This window comes from Microcaecilia unicolor, chromosome 13 (assembly GCF_901765095.1).
Source record: "Microcaecilia unicolor chromosome 13, aMicUni1.1, whole genome shotgun sequence".
In the NCBI taxonomy this organism is placed as follows: domain Eukaryota; kingdom Metazoa; phylum Chordata; class Amphibia; order Gymnophiona; family Siphonopidae; genus Microcaecilia; species Microcaecilia unicolor.
In genome coordinates, this window is record NC_044043.1 from 31,564,071 (window position 1) to 31,586,953 (window position 22,883).

The 22,883-nt window shown below is 40.0% G+C and overlaps 1 protein-coding gene across 2 annotated transcripts in view; it reads left to right on the top strand.

Annotated features, from left to right (window-relative positions):
* The window catches only part of LOC115456489 (S-adenosyl-L-methionine-dependent tRNA 4-demethylwyosine synthase-like), a 347,580-nt gene that overhangs the window by 91,790 nt on the left and 232,907 nt on the right, over positions 1–22,883 (top strand). For both annotated transcript variants that reach the window (XM_030185600.1, XM_030185602.1), the window contains exons 9-10: positions 5,602–5,654; positions 19,681–19,799. In XM_030185600.1, the coding sequence (XP_030041460.1) occupies positions 5,602–5,654; positions 19,681–19,799 (172 nt within the window). The remainder of the gene's footprint in view (positions 1–5,601; positions 5,655–19,680; positions 19,800–22,883) is intronic.

Genomic DNA, 22,883 nt, shown 5'->3' on the forward strand with positions numbered 1-22,883 from the left:
CTTGCTACAAGAAATAGGAATATCTTGAATAAGTTTATTAACCAGAAACATTACATCAGAATTTTCAGAGAACAGATCTCTCAAAAATCTCCTTTAGAACATTTCTTTCCCCTTCTCTCACATGCACCTCTCCCTCACATACACACACACACACATATATATATATATATATATATATATATATATATATATATTAGTAAGAAATGCCCGTTTCGGGAAAAAATGAAACGGGTGCTAGCGAGGTAATCCCCCCCTCCCCCACCATCCTCCCTCCTGAGTTCCAGACCCCCCCTCCGTCCATTCCTTCCGAGTTCCACCCCCCCACTTCTCCCTCCCTCCGTCCCTCCCTCACTCACTTCAGTTGCGAGTTTGTGATGAATGTTAGCAGCGCTCTCCCCACTGCTGTAAGTGAATGTCAGACTCGCGCGTTATGCCTTCGCCGCCTCGCCCTCGACATCGCGTTTTGACGCGAGGGCGGAGCTACAGTGACTGCAGGCCAAACCGGATATCTCAGGCGCCTCATCCGGCTTGAGGCTTCATTGGAACGTTGGAGGTGCCTTTTATATATATAGATACACAAAGATGTGAACTTGATCACTGTGTTTCCATTCCTGTTCTCTAAATACAACATGCCCTCCTTGGTTTTGCTAAATGAGAGAATTTTGTTTGGCACTGGGGAGCATGCTGTTCCTCACTTTCAAAAGCTTAATTTTACATTGGAATGGTTTGCAGTAACTGAAGGGAAATGGGACTTGATATACTGCCTTTCTGAGGTTTTTGCAACTACATTCAAAGCGGTTTACATATATTCAGGTACTTATTTTGTACCAGGGCCAATGGAGGGTTAAGTGACTTGCCCAGAGTCACAAGGAGCTACAGCGGGAATTGAACTCAGTTCCCCAGGATCAAAGTCCACTGCACTAACCACTAGGCTACTCCTCCACAAATTGAGATACAGCTTTGGCCCCTTCCCCTTCCCCCTCCCTCTCCCTGCCTTTCTCCCTTTGCATCAAGCTGCTAGAAGGAGAGCCTTTTGGAGTACATGAACCATCATTCTTCAGCCTCTGCATCCTATTGTCATTACTGTTCTTTGTAAAGCCAGACAGATGCATATACACACTCTCCTCTCTCATGAACAGTCTTAAATAAAATGCTGTATTCGTTGTAGTCATTTGAAATAACTGAGGCATAACGTGTACTCAGAATATAATAAAAGAGCACCACACTATAGACACTAGCTGTGTGGGTGTAGTGTATACTTAAGCAAAATCCTTCATTGTGACCAGGGGCAGGTAGTTTGTGTTGGGTTTTCACTCTCAGCCATTTGGAAAAGTTGGCTTGTGTGCCTACTACCCCCTCCTACAAATCTCTTGGAATGTGTTCCTGAAGATATTAATCTGCATGCTTTTTTGACTTGTTCCTTTTTTAAGAGTTACAAACTGGCATACGGTGCCAGTTCCATCCCATGTAGATTGTCCTGTGCCCCATCTTTCTTCAAGAAAACTTGACATGGAAAATGTCTGAATGGAGTTACATAGTAACATAGTAGATGACGGCAGAAAAAGACCACGGTTCATCCAGTCTGCCGAACAAGACAAACTCATATGTGCTACTTTTTGTGTATATCTTACCTTGATTTGTAACTGTCATTTTCAGGGCACAGACCGTACAAGTCTGCCCAGCACTATCCCCGCCTCCCAACCACCAGCCCCGCCTCCCACCACTGGCTCTGGCACAGACCGTATAAGTCTGCCCAACACTATCCCCGCCTCCCAACCACCAGCCCCGCCTCCCACCACCAGCTCTGCCACCCAATCTCGGCTAACCTCCTGAGGATCCATTTCTTCTGAACAGGATTCCTTTATGTTTATCCCATGCATGTTTGAATTCCGTTACCGTTTTCCTCTCCACCACCTCCCGCTGGAGGGCATTCCAAGCATCCACCACTCTCTCCGTGAAAAAATACTTCCTGACTTTTTTTTTTAGTCTGCCCCCCTTCAATCTCATTTCATGCCCTCTAGTTCTGCCGCCTTCCCATCTCTGGAAAAGGTTCGTTTGCGGATTAATACCTTTCAAATATTTGAACGTCTGTATCATATCACCCCTGTTTCTCCTTTCCTACAGGGTATACATGTTCAGGTCAGCAAGTCTCTCCTCATACGTCTTGTAACGCAAATCCCATACCATCCTCGTAGCTTTTCTTTGCACCGCTTCAATTCTTTTTACATCCTTAGCAAGATACGGCCTCCAAAACTGAACACAATACTCCAGGTGGGGCCTCACCAACGATTTATACAGGGGCATTAACACCTCTTTTCTTCTGCTGGTCACTCCCCTCTCTATACAGCCTAGCAACCTTCTACTTACGGCCACCGCCTTGTCACACTGTTTCATCGCCTTCAGATCCTCAGATACTATCACCCCAAGATCCCTCTCCCCGTCGATACCTATCAGACTCTCACCACTTAACACATAAGTTTCCCATGGATTTCTACTCCCTAAGTGCATCACTTTGCATTTCTTCGCATTGAATTTTAATTGCCAAGCCTTAGACCAATCTTCTAGCTTTCGCTCAAGTTCCTCAAGTTGTTGAATTTGTAAAGGACGACACTTACGTTCTGGTGCTCCTAATTTGTCTTTGTTTTCCCCTTACACACTGTATAGCTTTGACATTGTCAGTGGCAGGCTTCTGACCTGGGTCCTCAGGTTACCAAGTCATTTGGATTCCTGAATTTGTGCACCCTAACGGTCACTGTTGAGCAGTGGTTAGATTCCCTTCTTCCTAGATTTGAAATTTAACATCTTTTCTAGTCAGTGTCTGTACCTTGACTTGAGGATTTCTTGTGGTAAGTTTTAATCTCCTGTGTGTACTGATATTTGCTTCTAGATAGGAGAGATGAAGCAGCTTGCAAACTAATTGACCTTTTGAAGGTTAAAGATCTGTTGGAAGTAGCAATAAAAGCTTGCTGGTTGATACAAACAAAAGAAAATTCTTTGAGCCATTCAATCCATCTTTTTCTGTGTTGTGTTTTATGGTTCTTGAATCACTGGATGCTTGCTAACTGCAGATAAGCATTGTTTAGAGATGGCTGCAGTTTTACAAGGATATAAAAAAAAAAAAATCTACCGAAGACACTGGACAAACTGGTGTCTGCATTTGGCAAATTCATATTTTCAGTATTCAGTTCTTTCGATCAGGTAAGGCTTTTGTTTCGTGAAAGGTACCAATCACATCCATATATAATTTTGCTTAAACACCTTGCCTTAATTGCTGATGTGAGCAAATTTCACACAGCTTATTTGGCTGTAAGTTGATGACAAAACCTTGCGGCAGAGATCAGCATTAAGTTTAATTTTGTAAACACATGTGAGTAAATGTGCTCAGAGGTAATTTTATTCTACCAGTAAATGGACAGCTGACCTCAACATGGCAGTGCTGAAAGCTCTTCTTATTCTAGCTTTCTACAACTGCTGATGAGATCCTGGACCAAGAATCCCTCAATAGTTTGCTGTGGCTTTTCAGATGGGCACAGGAGCAAGTCAGCAGGAATGCTGCTGAAATATTGTATGATGAGCTCAGCAGGTGCATTGATTAAATTCACAGGGGGCTGAGGATGTCATATCCTGGGTATAGTGATGATTCACTTGATTTAGCTTCAAGGAAAGAGAACTACATCATTTCAACTTGTGAAATTGTATCTGAATTTATATGATGTGAATTGTTTGTTAGAGCAGTGTCTGTATAAGGTACAAATGTTTGTATAAGCAGAATGTTTTTTGGGGAGTTGCTTCTTCATGTACAGTAGAACGCTGATTATCCAAACTCCGATTATTTGGATTGCTTCTGTTCCTATCTTTTCCATTTTTTTAAATCTTAATCTCTCTAACATAGTTATCACATTATATACAGTAAAACACGTTATAACATCACAAATAGCTTGATATTTTTCCCATTTATAATAGAAAACAAAAAATAATGCTCAACATGTAACTCTCAGAGTATATTTTCTTTTCAAGAAGGAATGTCCAATTATCCAGATTTATGATGATCTGGACCCCACCCTCTGCAGTGGATAGTCCGGATAATCAGAGTCCTACTGTACAGTGCTTGGGCATCATTTCTTTGAAGGTGTGAGTAAACGTGGATAAAGGTGAGCCGGTTGATGTAGTTTATCTAGATTTTCAGAAAGCTTTTGACAAAGTTCCTCATGAGAGACTCCTGAGAAAAGGGATCGGAAGCAATGTTCTGGTGTGGTTTAGAAATTGGTTATTGGACAGAAAACAGAGGGTTGGGTTAAATGGTCATTTCTCTCAATGGAAGAGGGTAAATAGTGGAGTGCCGCAGGGATCAGTACTGGGACCGGTGCTATTTAACATATTTATAAATGGTGTGGAAATCGAAATGACAAGTGAGGTGTTTATGATTAAATATGCAGATGATGCAAAACTATTCAAGGTTGTTAAAACACATGTGGACTGTGAACAATTGCAGGAAGACTTTAGGAAATTGGAAGACTAGATATCCAAATGGCAGATAAAATGTAATGTGGACAAATGCAAAGTGATGCACGTTGGAAAGAATAATCCAACCTGATGCTAGGGTCCACCTTGGGGGTCAGCACCCAAGAAAAAGATCTAGGTGTCGTTGTAGATAATATGCTGAACTCTTCTGCTCAGTGTGCGGTAGCGGCCAAAAAAGCAAACAGGATGCTAGGAATTATTAGGAAAGGGCTTATGAATGAATAAGACCGAAAATACTTTAATGCCTCTGTATCGCTCCATGGTGCGGGGGTTTCTGCATATGCATGTTGACAATATATTTGCGTGCACATCCTCCAGTGTATGTAAATATATTTCATGCTGATTCATCAGAGGTGCCCTGAAATCCCAGCTAACTGGGGTATTGAGGATCAATTTGAGTACCAGTAATTTTAGTGATGATGATGGCTTCTATCATGAGGTCTATTACTCATGGTATAGGGAGGGAAGAATGCAGAGCTTCCATTCCTTGCACATTTAAGGATGATATAAAAATGGTGGAGGAGTAGCCTAGTGGTTAGAGCACTGATCTTGACACTGAGAGGTGACCGGTTCAAATCACACTGCTGCTCCTTGCGATTTTTGGCAAGTCACTTAATCCTCCATTTCTTCAGGTACTAAATTAGATTGTGAGCCTTACAGAGACAGAGGAATATCCAGTATACCTGAATGTAACTCACCTTGAGCTACTACTGAAAAAGATGTGAGCAAAATCCAAATAAATAAATGGTCACAGGATTGGCCACTGTTGGAAATAAATAGGCTTGATGGACCTTTGATCTTATCCAGCATAATAATTATTATGTTCATAAGGGGAAAACTTCCTGATCTGAATGAGTCTGAAAATTATGTTTGCATTCTTGGCCAGTCATCTCTGCATTAAAAAAAAAAAAAAAGAACTTATGTTGTCACATCCAAATCCAAGGTCTCTGCAGGCTACGGTCAAAGGAAGATAAAAATGCCAGAATAATACATTGATCTTGTGTGCCGCCAGTTATTGCTGTGTAGAGGTAGTTATCAATCAGCTGACATTCTTTTTCTCAATTCCTTTCCGATTTTCAGGTTACAGACTGATTGGAAGCCATTCTGGTGTAAAGCTTTGTAGATGGACAAAGGTAAACTCTGTTTTTATAAAATTTATCATATTGCTGCACAGCTCCAAAATAAAATGTATAGTTTTTTTCCCTACAAAATATTCTGTGTAAAATTATGATTTTGATCATTGTTTGTGATGAAAAGGTACATTAACTGGCTAACCTCCAAGGTGAAATGCAGGGATTTGTGTGTGTGAGAGAGACAAGTCTTAAGTCTTCATGTCTAAGCATGTCTATCTCTCAGAATTTTAACCTTTCTGTCCTCGATGCTATTCATTGCAAACTTTATTATGCACAGCCATGTTCCAGCAGAGAGATTATGGATATTATATTGTCAGTTTCCTTATTTTCCCATTTTACGTAGCATAGCCAGATAGCAGATATAATCTTGAGGTCCAGCATTCCAGATATAAATTAATATCAAACATAAGATCTAGTAGGCTTAGGATAAAGCCACTTAAACCTGAATATGTATTCATTTTTCATTTTTTTAATGGTAGTTTCCACTGAGTATCCTGTGCCTGTGTGCTAGGTTGTGATTCACTCCTGCTACACCCATGAATACGAGCCACTCTCAATTGATGTAAAACATGGAGTGTTTGGGCATTCTCATAAAACCATATAGGCCTCTTCTGTAAGCATTGAAAATGTGAAACCGGGGTGGGGAGAAGGGATATAAGTTTAGGAACCTTTAGAGTGTTTTTTCTCTGTATTATTTTGATGATAATTTTATTTATTTATTTTACAGTGCTTATATCCCACAATTTCCCACCACTGGCAGGCTCAATGTGGCTTACAACATTTGAAAAACAAATAGACAGGGTACAATAAATGGAAAGGGGTAAGCAGGGCAGAGAAGTAAGGATAAAGAAATGGGTCAGTCCATAATAGCAGCGTCAGTCCATAATGGCAGCGTCCTGAGGTTAGTGAGGCTGGACAGGATATTTGGGGTACGCTTGCTCAAATAAGCAGGTCTTTAGCGACTTCCTAAAAGTCAGATGATCCTGAACCGTTTTCACTGATTTTGGTAGGGCATTCCACAAGTGAGTACTGACGTAGGCAAAGGTGGAAGTATACATGGTTTTATACTTCAGCCTAGAACACGCAGGGTAATGGAGGGTTAAATAAGAACGGGCAGTCCTGAGGGAGTTCCTTGGTGGTAGGTGGACAAGGGTGTCCATGTACACAGGGGCTGCTCCATAGAGAATCTTGTGGACTAGGGCACAGATTTTAAAAGTTATACGCTCTTGTACAGGAAGCCAATGTAATTTCTCACGAAGTGGACTGGAACTGGTGAACTATGACACTCCATAAATGAGTGATGTGCATGTTTATTTTGTGTATTTTCTCTAATAAACCCAATAAAAAAAAAGAAAATATGAAACCTATTCAGTGATATGTGTAAATTATATTCTCTTTATATATTCTCTTTATCGCTGTCTTATGTACTGAAAAAGGGTCACATGAGATGAATCTTGAGAGAGTAGCAAATGGTCTCATGTGTAACTAGTACTTAAATCTCCATTACCCAGTTTTTTGTGGCCTCAAGTATAAGACCTCACCTGTGCATCCACCTTCTCCTATCTTAGCACTCAATTGTGGAATGGGCTGCCTCAATTGGTCAAACTTACTCTTGATCACCCGACCTTCAAGAAGCGCCTCAAGACCTTCCTTTTTGGTAGAGCATACGCTCCAAACCTGCCTGGTGTCTCTTCCTTCTGCTGTTTCCCTTTCTCTCTTATGATATTGATTGTTTGCTGAATAGTTGAATGTTTTTATAGACTGTTGTACGCCACTTTGAGCCTACCCATGGATGTGAATATTGTGGGATATAAATAAATAAAATAAAATTAAGAGCTGCTGTAGAAGGATTAATAGAAAGAGGAGATCCAGAAAGGAATACCAGAAAAAAGTCTTGTACAGGGAGAGGGTAGATTTGGGAAGGAGCATCAGAAGGAATATGGCAAAATGATTAGAGCCGTTGGAAGTGGTTGCAGTAAGAAACTGGCAAAAGATAAGAGAGCAATACTGGAGGACAAAGATAATGCAAGACAGGCCAGGAAACCTACTGAAGACACAAGATAGGGAAAAGACCAGGAGATGAAGGAGTTAATCTAGGAGCCCAGCCGCTTTGTGGAGCTGGATATGTATGCTAGGTCCAGGAGGGAGAAAGACTATCAAAGCTGAACTTCAGACATATGAAAAAAAAAACCCATTAACTTGCTACAAAAAAAACCCCATATGTAAGATTACTAAGGCCATAACCTGCATTAAGGGACTATGACAATACAATACAATACAATATTGTGAAGTGGATTAAAACAGAAAGTACTACCAACGAGGACAACAGGCCAAAAGAAAGGAGAAAGATTATACCTTCAAAATAAACAATAAAAGTGTTGCGTTCAGAGGAACTACTGATAGGTAGAGAGAAATTGAAAACTTGAAGCTGTAGTATGCTGCACTAACAGAAGATCTTAAAATTATATTGTCCAATAACAAATTGAAAGTAACAGCAGAAAAGTACTAAAAGTGGAAATATGAAGAAAATAAAAAGGATATCAAAATATTATTATTGAGATAGCTTAAAAAGCAATTCTGCAGGGATTTGGGGAAAGTATTCGTATACTTAAAACATCACAAACCAAAACTGAAAGAGAAATATTCTAAATAAGCTTATATATGAGGATCCTGTAGAGCATAATACAGTTTACAGTTTATTTAAAATTGGATATACCACTAATACAGCAAAGGTTGGTCAAAATGGTTAAAATTAAAATTGCATATTAAAAGAAAGGAAAGCCATTGTCAATAGTATAGAAAACAGTCATACAAGAAAAAGGCACAAAACTTTGTGGAGGAGTACATACTGAACCAAACTTTGTGGTAGTGGAAACCAGAGCTACAAATTTGCAAAAAGAAAAAAAAATCAAACCAATTGCATTGCCAGAATTGCTAGTCCAAGAGCAAGTTGAAAAAAATGTCTTTGGAAAAGGAAATCTCAGCTCTGATTGAAGGAGGAAAATCATTCTAGGATTTGGGAGCAAGGAAAAAGAAGGTAGAGGACCGTGTAGATTCATAATGGGCTGCACGGAGTGAAGGAAGAACAAGACGGTTAGTGTCCAGGGACCTGAGAGAATATCTGGGAATATATGGAATAACCAGATATGAAGGTGTTCCAAGGTGTAGAGCTTTATGTGCCGGGCAGAGTAATTTGAAAATAAGTCGATATGATAACAAATTGGAAGCCAATGAAGCTTGAATGGCTAACCAGCATAAAGCAGTGGAAAAGGCTAATAACTGAATGTGGAACGGACTGAAACTAGGTGGAGAAGAGTTCCAAAATTAGAAAAGCCCTGGCTCTGATGGAGTGCCCAACTTTTTTTTTTTTTAATAAATTTTTATTGATGACTATAACAAGCTTACAAGTCAAAATTACATACTTCCCTCAGTATAATATCCAATTAAACTTTTACACTTTTTCAACTCTCTGGGATTATGTGTTCGTCATCGTACATTTTCAATTCCCCCCCCCCCTTCCCTCCCTCCCTCCCTTCTTCCCCTCCCATCCCTCCCTCTCCCTTCTATGCCAGGTTCTACATGAGGCTTAGTTATCCATTTAAGACTCTACTACGTGCTCGTGGTGTCAGTGTGTTCAAGAAGGGCATCCAGCATTGGAGGTATTTTTCACCTTTCGGTGTGGCTAGATCCAACACATCTTTTCTTTCTAGGGCACTTAGAGAAATCATATATATTCTCCACCGCTGAACTGATGGTTTCTCCTCCTGGAGCCATAGCTTAAGTATTGTCTTTTTCCCCATCATCACTGATTGCCTTTGAAAATTTCGAAGTCCAGCCCTACGTGGTCCTTGGTTTGCAAAGTCCTCGAGTAATAGACCTGGGTGCCTTTTCCATTGCATGTCCCACATCTTAGAAACATTTGTACATATTAATGACCAAAATCTCAACACCGGTGGACAGTGCCAAAACATATGACTTAGGTGTGCCCCTCGCCCCATACACTTTGAGCAGTCGTTGCTGGGCCTTAAAGTTGCCCTGAATGCTCTATGTGGCGAGATAAAGAGTCGCATCAAAAATTTATACTGTGTTTCCTGTATTTCGCGAGCCCCAAATTCTTTATAGCATGCCTGCAAGCTGGATTGTATGACGTTATTTCCCAGGCTACAGCCCAACTCCCCCATCCAGTCCTGTGTCAATTTTTGATATTTTGACTTAAACCTATAACATCCTTCCATGAAAATCTGACAAATACCAGTTGTTCAGATGGCAGAAGCTAACATTACAGTGGTTAGTTAACAGGAAAATCATGTTCCCTTCCAAAGGAGACTCACATAATATTTCTAAAATCTATTTCCCAATAACTTGCATGCCTACAAATTTAAAAGTTTTAAACTGCAATAGGTTGTAGAATGTATGATCGCATAGATCATACAGATTTTGATAACAGCAGTAGAACAGAAGGGCAATTAAATAAAAAAAGGAGCAGATGGAACCAAAGGCCAGTGGATGCTAAATAAAGCTATTAAGATCAGCTCTGGAAAAAAAAATAAAACTCAGTAGAATATGGATTGTCTGTAAGAGAGCTTTTGATAACATCCCACTCTCCTGGATAATAAATTGGCCTGACATTTACAGAGTGAATCCTTGATTGATTTGAGAACACCAAGTTCACCATAAAAATGTAGAAAACTGTATTCCATCTGAATTATGAAGGACAGTTTCATTCCACACATCAAGATAAAATTGAGGAATATTTCCGGGAGATTTCCTTTTGTCTGGCATTAACTGCATGGAGTACTCATTAGCTTACTGGACTGAGTGAGTTTAATCTCAAATGTGTTGATGATCCCCAAATACCATTGCAACTACTGTACTTGGATGATTTGGAGCTGTATAACTCCTACAGTTTTTTTTTATTATTTAGAATATAATTTAATGTAAAGGAAACTAGAAAAACCTTAATTTAGCAAACCACATGTCCAAAGATTGGAGAGAAAATCTAAATGAAGCAAAGGAAGAAGTTATCCCCCTTCCCCACATATTATACCGCACAACATTTAGATGCTCATTTTCAAAGCAGATGAACATCTCAAATGCCTAAAAAGCCAATCCAGATCCAAATTTTGGCCGGTCATAATTTGGACGTTTCACACTGCAGTTCATCCAAATAATAGGGGGGGCGTGTTGTGGGTCTGTTTTGGGCAGGACTAGGGAGGGCCCAAGTGTTGGACATCCAACAGCGATAATGGAGTGGGAAGAAACGTCCATGTCTTTAAAAAAAAAAAAAAGAAAAGGATATTTTTATCTAGACCTGTTTGAGTCACGTTCAGATTACAAAAAGGTACTCTGATTGAGCAGCTGACCACTGGAGTTTTAAGGCATGACCCCTCCTTAATTCCTCTGTGGTTGCTGTCCTTCTCCCCTGTCAGCTGAAGGTTAGAGGAGTAGCCTAGTGGTTACTGCAGTGGACTGTAAACCAAGGGACATAGTTTCAAATCCCACTGTAACTCTTATTTTTTTCCCTGGGGCTCCCTCCAAGAACAGAAAAATACTCTACCTAAAGATATAGGACACCTGCAAGCCTGAAGGCTTATTGAAGTGGTGTATATTCAGGTACAGTAGGTATTTTTCTGTTTCTGGAGGGATCACATGTACAAAAAAAAACGTTAGTGGGATTTTAACCTGTGTTCCTTGATTTTTTTTTAACCTGTGTCCCTTGGTTTACTGTCCACTGTACTAACCACTAGGCTAGTCCTCTGTTCTCCAATGACCTATTACTGGCTAAATCCAGAGGTCAATATTCCATCCTCATTCTTCTTGATCTTTCCGCTGCTTTTGACACTGTCGATCACAGCATACTTCTCGATACCCTGTCCTCACTTGGATTCCAGGGCTCTGTCCTTTCCTGGTTCTCTTCCTACCTCTCCCTCCGCACCTTTAGTGTTCACTCTGGTGGATCCTCTTCTACTTCTATCCCTCTGCCTGTCGGCGTACCTCAGGGTTCTGTTCTTGGTCCCCTCCTCTTTTCTATCTACACTTCTTCCCTTGGTTCATTAATCTCATCCCATGGCTTTTCCTACCATCTCTATGCTGATGACTCCCAAATCTACCTTTCTACCCCTGATATCTCACCTTGCATCCAAACCAAAGTTTCAGCGTGCTTGTCTGACATTGCTGTCTGGATGTCTCAACGCCACCTGAAATTAAATATGACCAAAACCGAGCTTCTCATTTTCCCCCCCAAACCCACCTCCCCGCTCCCCCCGTTTTCTATTTCTGTTGATAGCTCTCTCATTCTCCCTGTCTCCTCAGCTCGAAACCTTGGGGTCATCTTTGACTCTTCTCTCTCCTTCTCTGCTCATATCCAGCAGATTGCCAAGACCTGTCGTTTCTTTCTTTACAACATCCGTAAAATCCGCCCCTTTCTTTCCGAGCACTCTACCAAAACCGTCATCCACACCCTTGTCAACTCTCGTTTAGACTACTGCAATCTGCTTTTTGCTGTCCTCCCACTTAGTCACCTCTCCCCTCTCCAGTCGGTTCAAAACTCTGCTGCCCGTCTCATCTTCCGCCAGGGTCACTTTACTCATACTACCCCTCTCCTCAAGACCCTTCACTGACTCCCTATCTGTTTTCGCATCCTGTTCAAACTTCTTCTACTAACCTATAAATGTACTCACTCTGCTGCTCCCCAGTATCTCTCCACACTCATCCTTCCCTACACCCCTTCCTGTGCACTCCGCTCCATGGATAAATCCTTCTTATCTGTTCCCTTCTCCACTACTGCCAACTCCAGACTTCGCGCCTTCTGTCTCGCTGCACCCTACGCCTGGAATAAACTTCCTGAGCCCCTACGTCTTGCCCCATCCTTAGCCACCTTTAAATCTAGACTGAAAGCCCACCTCTTTAACATTGCTTTTGACTCGTAACCACTTGTAACCACTCGCCTCCACCTACCCTCCTCTCTTCCTTCCCGTTCACATTAATTGATTTGATTTGCTTACTTTATTTATTTTTTGTCTATTAGATTGTAAGCTCTTTGTGCAGGGACTGTCTTTCTTCTATGTTTGTGCAGCGCTGCGTATGCCTTGTAGCGCTATAGAAATGCTAAATAGTAGTAGTAGTAGTAGACATCATTGTGGCTATTTTCATAAAAATGCTGCCAGACAGACATCCTTGTGCCGTGTTTCCCCCCCCCCCCCCCCCCCCACCCCCGTTTATAATTTAAATGTTTCAGTTTGTAAAATGGTTGTTTAGGATAGATGTCTCCAGCGTAAGAACATCCTTCTTACATATTTTCAAACAGGAAACCCTAACATTTTTCCTGTTTGAAAATGGCTGTGAGAGGCTTTTTTTTTTGCACTTAGACATCCTTTCGAATATACCCTTCCACACCTACCATCCCCACTTAAATCACTATTCAAAAAAAAAAAAAAGAAAGAAAGTTAAGAATATTTTGTTAGAAACTTCTCCAAATGGCTAGAAAATTTCAGAAAGTAGGTTCCTCCAGCAGCCAAAACACGTGTCCTTAGCTGAAGCCTCTGAACATCAGGAAAAAGCTGCACCTTATGTCCACAAAAAGCACATCTTTATTTCTGAAGTATGACTTCAGTAAAAGAATTTTATTCTGTTGGTTGCCAAAGGAAGCCATAAGGTAGCCCTAGTTTCAATCAAATGTGGGGATTCATCTAAAAAATACTACTACAATCAGTATCAACTGGCACTAAAGGTTCAGGCTAACCTTCAAAACCCCGAGGAACCACTTTATTTTCAAAAAGAGAATGACTGTCATTTTTGAAGGGTTATTCGCGATGTGCATTAACTGGCACTTAGATGTTTATTATTTTACATTAATGGGCCTGTCTACAAAGGCGTGCTAGAGATTTTAGTGCGCACTAAAAATTAGCGTTCTAACCATGTAGGCGCTCCTAGGAATATTATAGGCATCTACATGGTTAGAAAGTGCTAAAAACGCAAGCGCGCCTTTGTAAACAGGGCCCTTAAACACTTATATCCTGCACATACCTTTTATAGCTCAGAGTAGTTAACTATAAGATAAACCAGACATACCTGGAAATTAACAAATTATGCAATTATTAGAGAGAGTACATATTTCTGAAATAAGTACGTTTTGAGTGATTTTGTCAAGTTCCCATTTTAGAAAGCCAGGATATGTATGTCAAAAACCCACGTGCGTGACATGGGGGGGGGGGGGGGGTGTTCTGGGTATGTTTTGGGCAGGACTAGGGTGTGCCTTGAAGATACACATTTACCCCCTGATTCTATAAAGGTTGGCAAAACTTGCGCACGCAAATTTAATTATTGGCACTAATTAGATTTAATTTATTTTTTTTGCATTTGTATCCCACCTTATCCCACCTCTTTGCAGACTTAAAATTAGATGTGGGATCAGCGCCTGAAATTTATACTTAGCCCAAAAAAGGGGGGCATAGAAATGGAAGGTTCATGGGCGTGGTGTAATTGTAGAAAAACGGTGATCCATGCGTAAATTTAGGTGCAGGCATTTGCACCACATTTTTGTTGGTGCAAATGGCTGCGCCTAAATTTACACACGACCTCTCCACTTATGTGTTAATTCTGTAAACCGCACCACATTTTAAGTACGGCTTCTAGTATACTGCTTACTTGGGTTTTTTCAGCACCGATTTTTTTTTTAGGTGCCATATATAGAATCTAGCCCTTATTTCCCATTTTAGAAGGGGAATAAATTTCGATGTCCTAACAGATGGATGTCAGGTTGTACACCTGTTACCAAGATTGTTTAGGTGTTGTCAGACTGCTCTGATTGAGCAGCATTACACTGGAGGGAGTAGGGGAGATTTGCCTCCTTAATCTCCCAGTGGTTTTTGTGCCCCCAAAAAGCCAAACTGGCAAGGGATACTGGTTCCTGTGACAGCGTCAGGAAGATATACATTTGTATTACTAAACTGGCAAAGAGAAACGTGTATGTGCTGACACATGCACATTTATTTTGCTATTGTACAACGTAATTGTGTACATATGCTGGTTTTCAACTCTTTGAAAGTTTCAGTGTTTATTTTTTCTAAAATGGGTGTTTGTGTTATACATACCCAGCACATATGTAAATGTCCATTTTTCCTGTATTTTAGAACAGTCTATACTTTGGCAGATTGTGTTCTAAATACTGGTGAAACTTGAGATGTCCTAAGCAGGACTTCTCAATTCTTCATCCTTTCTGAAATGGGGCTGAATATATATTAGTGAAGAAAATATTATCTACATTTTAAATCCCCAGAACCTCTCGGAGGTATTTATGTAATAATAATTCAGGTGTCAATAGATGATTCTATGGAAAATTCAGGAAATGTAAATTCTGTGCACTGAATTAGTTTTTCAAAAGCTGTAGCTTAAAGTGGACAGAAAATCTGCCCTTTATTTCAGAGGTTGATGTATCATGTATAACTGTTACTGTAGACTTTAATCTGTTTAGCAATGTTCTCTAATCTATCTTCAAACTCTTCTAACTTCTCAGCCGATTTTCTAATAAGTTCACAAAGTGAACTGAAGATTTAAACATAGTTTCTGTTTGGGTTTTACTGTCTGCCATATATCCTGAAAGAACACTTCCTCTTTCATGTCAGGCAATGCTGAAATATCAGATAAAGACAGTAAAGCTACAGTCTGAGGGATTGGCATAATTTTCAGTTGAGAGAACATACTCGGTAGCCCACCCACCCCCCTCTCGTTTGCCTTCCAGAGGCAATGAGGAAGAGGAAATAGGCCCATCTTCTAGAGAGAATCTGGTAGGAATGCAGGAGAAGATGGAGTAGGTCTTCAACTGGAGCTTAGCAAAGCTCTTGGGCTAAGAGAAACTTTGAGCAGCAAGAAGTAATCCCCCCCCCAAAAAAACTTATCCTTACATTTTTGTTCACAGATATTGGAAGGGAAGCATGTTAAACTTGCAAAAGCCATTTAAGAGGGTAATGAAAAAAGAAAATATTGATATTTTACTGGATTTTTTTTCAAAGGGTTTAATAGAGCAAGTAAGACAAAATTCTGTCCGATTGCAAATAGAAGACAATGTTTATTGATGGGCTTTAAGATGGATGTCTTCTAGACGGTTTCCCAATGGCAGCTGTCCTTGAATGTTAACTGACTTGGCTGTTTTCCACTGATTATTTTTCTTTGACTATTGGACTACAGTTGCCAACCCTTATAAGTAGAGGAATCTGTCCTGTCTGTCTAAAGGATGCACCGTTTTGTACACACAGTTCTGATACCAGTACCTTCCAGTAGTAGATTGATCTGCTTTAAATTTCCTTCTTAAAGAACTTTTCAAATATTGCTCATCCCAAGTTCTTCGTTTTATAAAGAATCCATACCATATCATAAATACAAACATTTCCTTGTATTAAAGTATAGCTTTGGGACTAATCTAGGTAGCTGATGTTGCTTGTTTTTCATTCTGATTTGTCATCTTGTAAAGTTACATTTGTAATAAAAAAATATATGTTTAGACCCTCACTGCATTTTAATAGTTTAAAAAAAACCCTTACACTGGTTATTAAAATTCATGAGCTATCTAGAAGCATTTGTTGTAGTTTATAAATCTTTTATTGCTGATGGCTCCAGCATTTACAAGGCTGTGGGTGTGTCACAAAACATAAGTCTGCCTTTTGATTTTTTTTTCATTAGTTGTTTAATGATAAGCAGTCATAAATTGCACATCAGAGTTAAGTATGTCTCTACATATTAATTTATTTTACTTTAATGGTAAGCAGTCATAAATTGCACATCAGAGTTAAGTATGTCTCTGCTTATATACACTGTGCTCTTGAGAGCTGAAAACTGATTAATACATTGGTCTTGTTTTCCCACTAGTCTAAGCAAGTCATTGTTGTGCACAGTAAAACTTTAACTTTAATTTGTTGTTTTAGTGTGGAAATACTAAAATAGAGATGGTGAGCCATAAATGTTTTTGTTCATCAAACGAGCAAATAAAAACTAGTTTTGGGAACAACTCAGCAGTTTGACTGCTGACATTAAGTCATTGTGCCATACACCCACATGTATATAACCAAAAAGCAAAAATCCGAACATGAACTTAACTTAAACATTGATTATTGTTTTCAAAAATATATTACAAAAAGGGATGACGTCAGTTGAGGTCATCAGGAACAAAAATGTGTTGGGGTGTTATACAGGGATTTTCTCTTTCACCATTATTACTTAACTTTATTTGAACCTTTTGGATAATTTGGTAAAATCTTTTCATTCAATGCTTATGCTGATGATGTACATCTTTTATTGCCTGTGGAAGAGTGTGGTGGGAACGAGCAAGAGGAAGTAGTTTCACAAGTAGTATAACGAGCAACAGTTAGTAGTAAGTGAATTACAGTGGAACATCAAGAAAACAGTTCTCTGTTCTGGTAACATTGGCCAGAATGATTTGCAGTTACAACGTCAGATGGAGGGAATGAATATTCCTCTAGTTGATTCCATGAAGTTGTTAGGGGTTGTTTTAGAAGAAGTGGGGGTAGGTGTAAAACAAATTGGCCAGGTAATGAGGCTAATATCTAAATTGAGTCCTTATTTGAGTATTGGCTATTGCTGCTTTGAAAGCTGTAATGCAGGCCCTGGTATTGTGTTCACTAGACTATTGCAATGCTTTATATGTGGGTCTTACCAACAGAATGTTGCATATATTACAGTTGGTTCAAAATGTGGCAGCAAGGATGGTGATGAGAAAAAAAAGAAGAATGTTGCTAAACCCCTGTTAAGGCAACTCCATTGGTTACCAGTTAAAGGAATGAGTGCTTTTAAAGTGTGGGCATTTACTTTTAAGGTATTGTAGTATCAGAAGTCGTTATAACTGTACAAAGGCCTGCAAAGGTATGTCACTGCCAGATTGCTATGTTCCTCCCAGAGTATCTTGTTGGTAGTCCCCACTGTTAAAGAAATCCAATTAATGAAGTGGCAGAGAAGAGTTTTCAGGGTGACTGCAGATGAATTTTGGAATAAGCTTCCAGAGACCTTAGAGGAATAGAAACCTTATATCCTAACCACTACTCAGTTCCCCTATTCTTGTTCCTTCTCACCCATTACTTTCCTCGCCCTTAATTGTCTTGTCTGTATTTTTAGATTGTAAGCTCTATCGAGCAGGGACTGTCTCTCTGCATCAGGTGTTCAGCGCTGCGTGCGTCTGGTAGCGCTATACAAATGTTAATAATAATAATAATAATCTATTTTTCTCACAACAGAGTAGGCCTCCACACACACCCTAAGTTCCTACCTAAGGTCGTGTTGGAGTTCCATCTGAACCAGTCAATTTTCTTTCCAACATTCTTTCCCCGATCTCATGCCCATCCTGGTGAGAGCACCTTGCACACCTTGGACTACAAGCGAGCATTGGCCTATTACATGGAGCGAACAAGGTCCCACAGTCAGTCTCTGTCCAACTTTTTGTTTCTTTTGATCCCAACAGGATGGGGGTCGCCATCGGGAAATGCACAATCTCTAACTGGCTGGCAGATTGCATTTCTTTCACTTATGCCCATGCTTGGCTGACCCTGGAGGGTCATGTCAAGGCTCACAGTGTCAGAGCCATGGCTGCATCAGTAGCCCACTTACGGTCAGCCTCCATTTAAGAAATTTGCAAGGCTGCGATGTGGTATTCAGTCTACACATTCACATTTTATTACTGCTTTGAGCAGGATACGTGATGCGACAGTTGGTTTGGGCAGACAGTGTTGCAGAATCTGTTTGGGGTCTAGAATCCAACTCCACTCCCTAGGGCCCGTTTTATTCTGTTCCAGACTGCGCACTCACTCAATTGTATATAGTTTCAGTTTAATCTGAGTTATGTCCTTGCCATTGCGAGGCCCAATTGACCAATATTTGTTGTTTTCGGTGAGCCTGGATGCTAGGGATACCCCAATTGTGAGAATTAATGGCCTGCTTGTCCTTAGAGAAAGCAAAGATACTTACCTGTAGCAGGTGTTCTCACAAACCCTCCCACCTCCCCTAGGAGTTGCCTCCTATTTTTTGTTTTTATTTTTTTATGCTGTAGTATTTAACTGCAGTAACCGCGCCCTCGCGGCGGGTGGGAAGGCACTCGTGCATGCAAGGTGGAGCATGTCTCGCGCTGCTCAAAGCTCTGTAAAGCTTGTTATAAGCTCTGCACTGGGCAACGTGGCACTGTGTTAACCAATTGTGAGAATATAAGTCCTGCTGCCCTCGGAGAATACCTGCTACAGGTAAGTATCTTTGCTTTACTGGAAAAAATGTAATGCGATTTGCAGTAAGTGTTCTTACGCGTGCTAAGCAGGTGTTAAGGCTTAATGCCCTTTAGTAGATATACCCCAATGTTAGGAATTATGGGGAAAGAAATAGAGAATAAAATAAAGGATGATATAATGCCTCTTTAACGTTCCATGGTGAGGGCACACCTTGAGTATTGCATAGAGTTCTGCTTGCTGCATCTCAAGAAAAATATAGCAGAATTAGAAAAAGCACTGAGAAGGATGACCAAAATGATTAAGGAGATGGAATGACGCTCGTATGAGGAAAGGCTAAAGAGGTGAGGGCTCTTCATCTTAGAGAAGAAATTGTACAGAGGAGATATGACTGTAAAATCCTGAATGGAATGGGTACAAAAGCAAATTGTTTACTCTTTTAAATAGACTAGGGGGCACTCCTTGAAGTTACATAGTAATACATTTGAAAACAAATATGAGAAAATATATTTTTAACTCAATATATAATTAAGCTCTGGAACTTGTTCCAGAGGATGTGGAAAAAGCAATTCATGTAGCTGGACAAATTTCTGGAAGAAAAGTGCGTAAAGCGTTAAGGTAGACCTGGGCAAGGCAAATTCACTGCCTATCCCTGGGGATCAGTAGCATGGAAACTTGTGACTCTTTATGCTTCTACCAGATACTTGTGAGCTGGATTTGGCGACTTTTGGTCTGACTCAGTATGATAATTCATATATTATGTGTCGATCATGATGGAATCTGACTTAATTAATTTTTTTCCCTCCTAGTCTATGCTTCGGGGCAGAGGAGGCTGCTATAAGCACACATTTTATGGCATTGAGAGCCACCGCTGCATGGAAACCACACCGAGCCTGGCTTGTGCAAACAAATGCGTTTTCTGTTGGAGGTAAAATGTCTTCCTTTTAGTCCCTTTGTTCCCCTTCCTTTCAGACAATAATCATGTTTAATTCTTTGACTGCAAATTTTATAAATATGCTGGAGGACTTGTTCTTAAATATATTATACTCCAATATTAGGACCTCTTTGTCTGCATTGTCGTGTCGGGAATTGCTAGCATGGTTTGGTAAAAGAGGCCCTTAGTATTTTGTTATTAAAGACATAATAGTTTGGCTGCCATCATTCTTGCAATAAGTTCCACTTTTCTCTTGATAACATGAATTTTACAGGTTTCTAGTTCACTGTCTTTGTGATATTTTTTTTCTTTTATTTTTTGTTGTGCCTGATTTTCAAATTCGCTTCCTGGATAAACCTATCTTAACTTAAAAACTTACTGTTTTATTGGAAACCAATTTCAAAGGTATCACATGCCTTGATATGCTTTCCAGGAAGTGCATTTGTGCAAATATTTATTTATTTACTTACTTATAACTTGATATACTGCCTTTAACTGACAGAGCAAGGTGATTAACAATAGACACCTGGGAGAGATCATATGGATTGTTCTCTTTGCACTTAATTTTCCCTTATTTAATTTAATGTGACTCAGTAGAGAATACCAGTTTGTATTCCTTTTTTTTCTAGTTTTTAAACACATAATCACTATTAATTCAATCTGACGTGTCTTTAGTTGATTGGACATGCTGCAGTGTGGGTGAGAATTGTGACTAGTGAAAGTATTAGTTCAAAATAATTGAAATGTAAATTTATAATGAAACAGAAGATGTCAGCAGATGATGAACTTTGGAGTGCCCAGCTGCCCTTTTCTACCTGCCTACTGTACTGTCAATAGATGTACTTCATCTATGACACTGTTCTCTCTAAGCTGAGCGGGAGACCTCCAGCTGCATTGCTGCCAGTGGGAGGTGGTGCTTCAATATTATGTTTTGAGTCTCTAGAGACAGACAGGTTCCCTGGAGTCCTGCAGAGCTTGCCCTTCCCTTACTATTGAAAATGTGATAGTGAAACAGCACCACTCACTGGCAGGACTGTAGGTGGAGGACTCCTGCACAGTGTAGAGGCAATAGTGATCTGTGGTCTTCTCCCTCCCTTCCTCTCTTTATGACTACACTAGGGTTTCCCAGACTTGTCCAGGACACTCAGGTTTTCAGGATATCCACAGTGAGCATATATGAGATATAGTAACGTATGCTTAGAGATGTAATATAGAAATTTATCTCGTGTGTATCAGGGTAAGCCAGGATAGGTTTGGGAAGCCCTGGATTGTATCATCTGTTCTTGAATTCTCCCTCTTATAACCCTTTCTGGAAGACTGTTCCATGTGTCCACCAACGTTTCGTTGATAGTTTCTCATATTCCTTTTCAGCTGCCAGCCTTCAGCCTCAAGTGATTATTATTATTTTATTTCATTTTGTTTGTAATATGAGCAAAAGCGTCTTAATTTAATTTAATGCTTACACTATATATGAAACAGTATGCAGTCACTTGGTAAACAGAAAGAAAAGGAACTGATTTATTAAAGCTTACTTCCTATTTTCGTCTATGAAGGTGGGGGGGGGGGGGAGAGAAACGTAAGGGCCCTTGCACTAAGCTGTGCGTGGGCTTCGCGCACCCAAATATGGGACTTACCCATTTCTAGCGCAGCTATAAAATAGGCATTTTCTTATTTGTTCAGTATCTGGCTATACCCTAATGTTACCATTAGTGTGAGGCCATTTTAAGAAATTAACACAGGTGCTGTTATTTAATAGGTGCTTAAAGGCTCCCGTGTTACAGTTAGCGCACTGGTAATGTTAGTGCACTAGCTGAATAGCACTTCATGCAAATTCTCCGCTCCTGACATGCCCCTTCAAAAAAAAAAACCCAATAAACTCTAGCTTAGCCAAATGGCAAAACTAATGCAGAATGCTTTAGCACATCCAGCGTTAGGCCATTTTTTTCTGTGTTTAGTGTGCATAAGTGCTTGACACAGCTTAGTAAAAGGACTTCTTAGTAAATTGGACCCATAGAATGGTTACAGGCAAAGTGAAAAGGCTAAGCTTTTAAGTCTGGACATGAAGGAAGAGGGTTGGCATCCTGGTCCTGTAGGGATGTTTATCTTAGGTCCTTGGTCTTCACTTCCAGTCCTTGAGGGTCACCACCAGGTCAGGTTTTCAGTGAGATTGTCTAATTCTACACTATCTTTTTTTACCCTACCCTTCTTTGATCTTTCTTGCCCATCTTTACCTTTTCTCTCCTGGTTAGTTTTTCTTTTGTGTGATTGTGTTGCTTTCATATATTTTAATGGAGTTGCTTTTGTTTCTTTATTTTAGCCTGTACTCTACACTGCTCTGTTAGAGCAGTGTAGAAAATTCTGGAAAGAAATAAATCTAGCCAGTCTGTTTTCAGAATATCTACAATGAATATGCATGAGATAAATCTGCATGGATTGCTTCCATTGTATGCATATCTACCTCATACATATTCATTGTGAATATCCTGAAAACCATTCTGGCTTCCTGTATCCGAAGGACTGGGTTGAGAACCTCTGGACTGCAGTAGTGTATGCTGCAGAAGAGGACTCTTAGTTGTTGACATTCTTAAGGCATCTGTGCTTTTGCTTAAGAGAAGTTATGTGAATTGCTCAGATCATTACTGGGCAGACGGGATGGACCAGTTGGTGGTTGTCTGCTGTTGCTATGGGGCCGTTCTTCAAAGAATGGCCTAAGCTAGGTCTTTATTTTAGGTAGGTGCTTAGGAGTGCCTTACGTTCATCCTGTTCCAGCGAGATGATTTGATATATATTCATTGGGAGATATGCACTAGCTCTTTATTGAGAGCGTGCACTGCAGAAGATATCTGAGTGAACTACAATCAGAAGATTAAGTAAAGAACAGGCTGTATTTCATTAAGGTGCAGAGTAATTGAATGTATTTAAATAGATTTACAGGCTAGATATGATTACAGCACTTAGAACTTGATATACATATATATTTTCTCTAGGGATATTTGCAAAGAACATGTGCATCAAGAGATTTTGTTAATCCTAAACTGTTTTTGCACTGTATCAGTGAACTGGCATACACTTTAGATT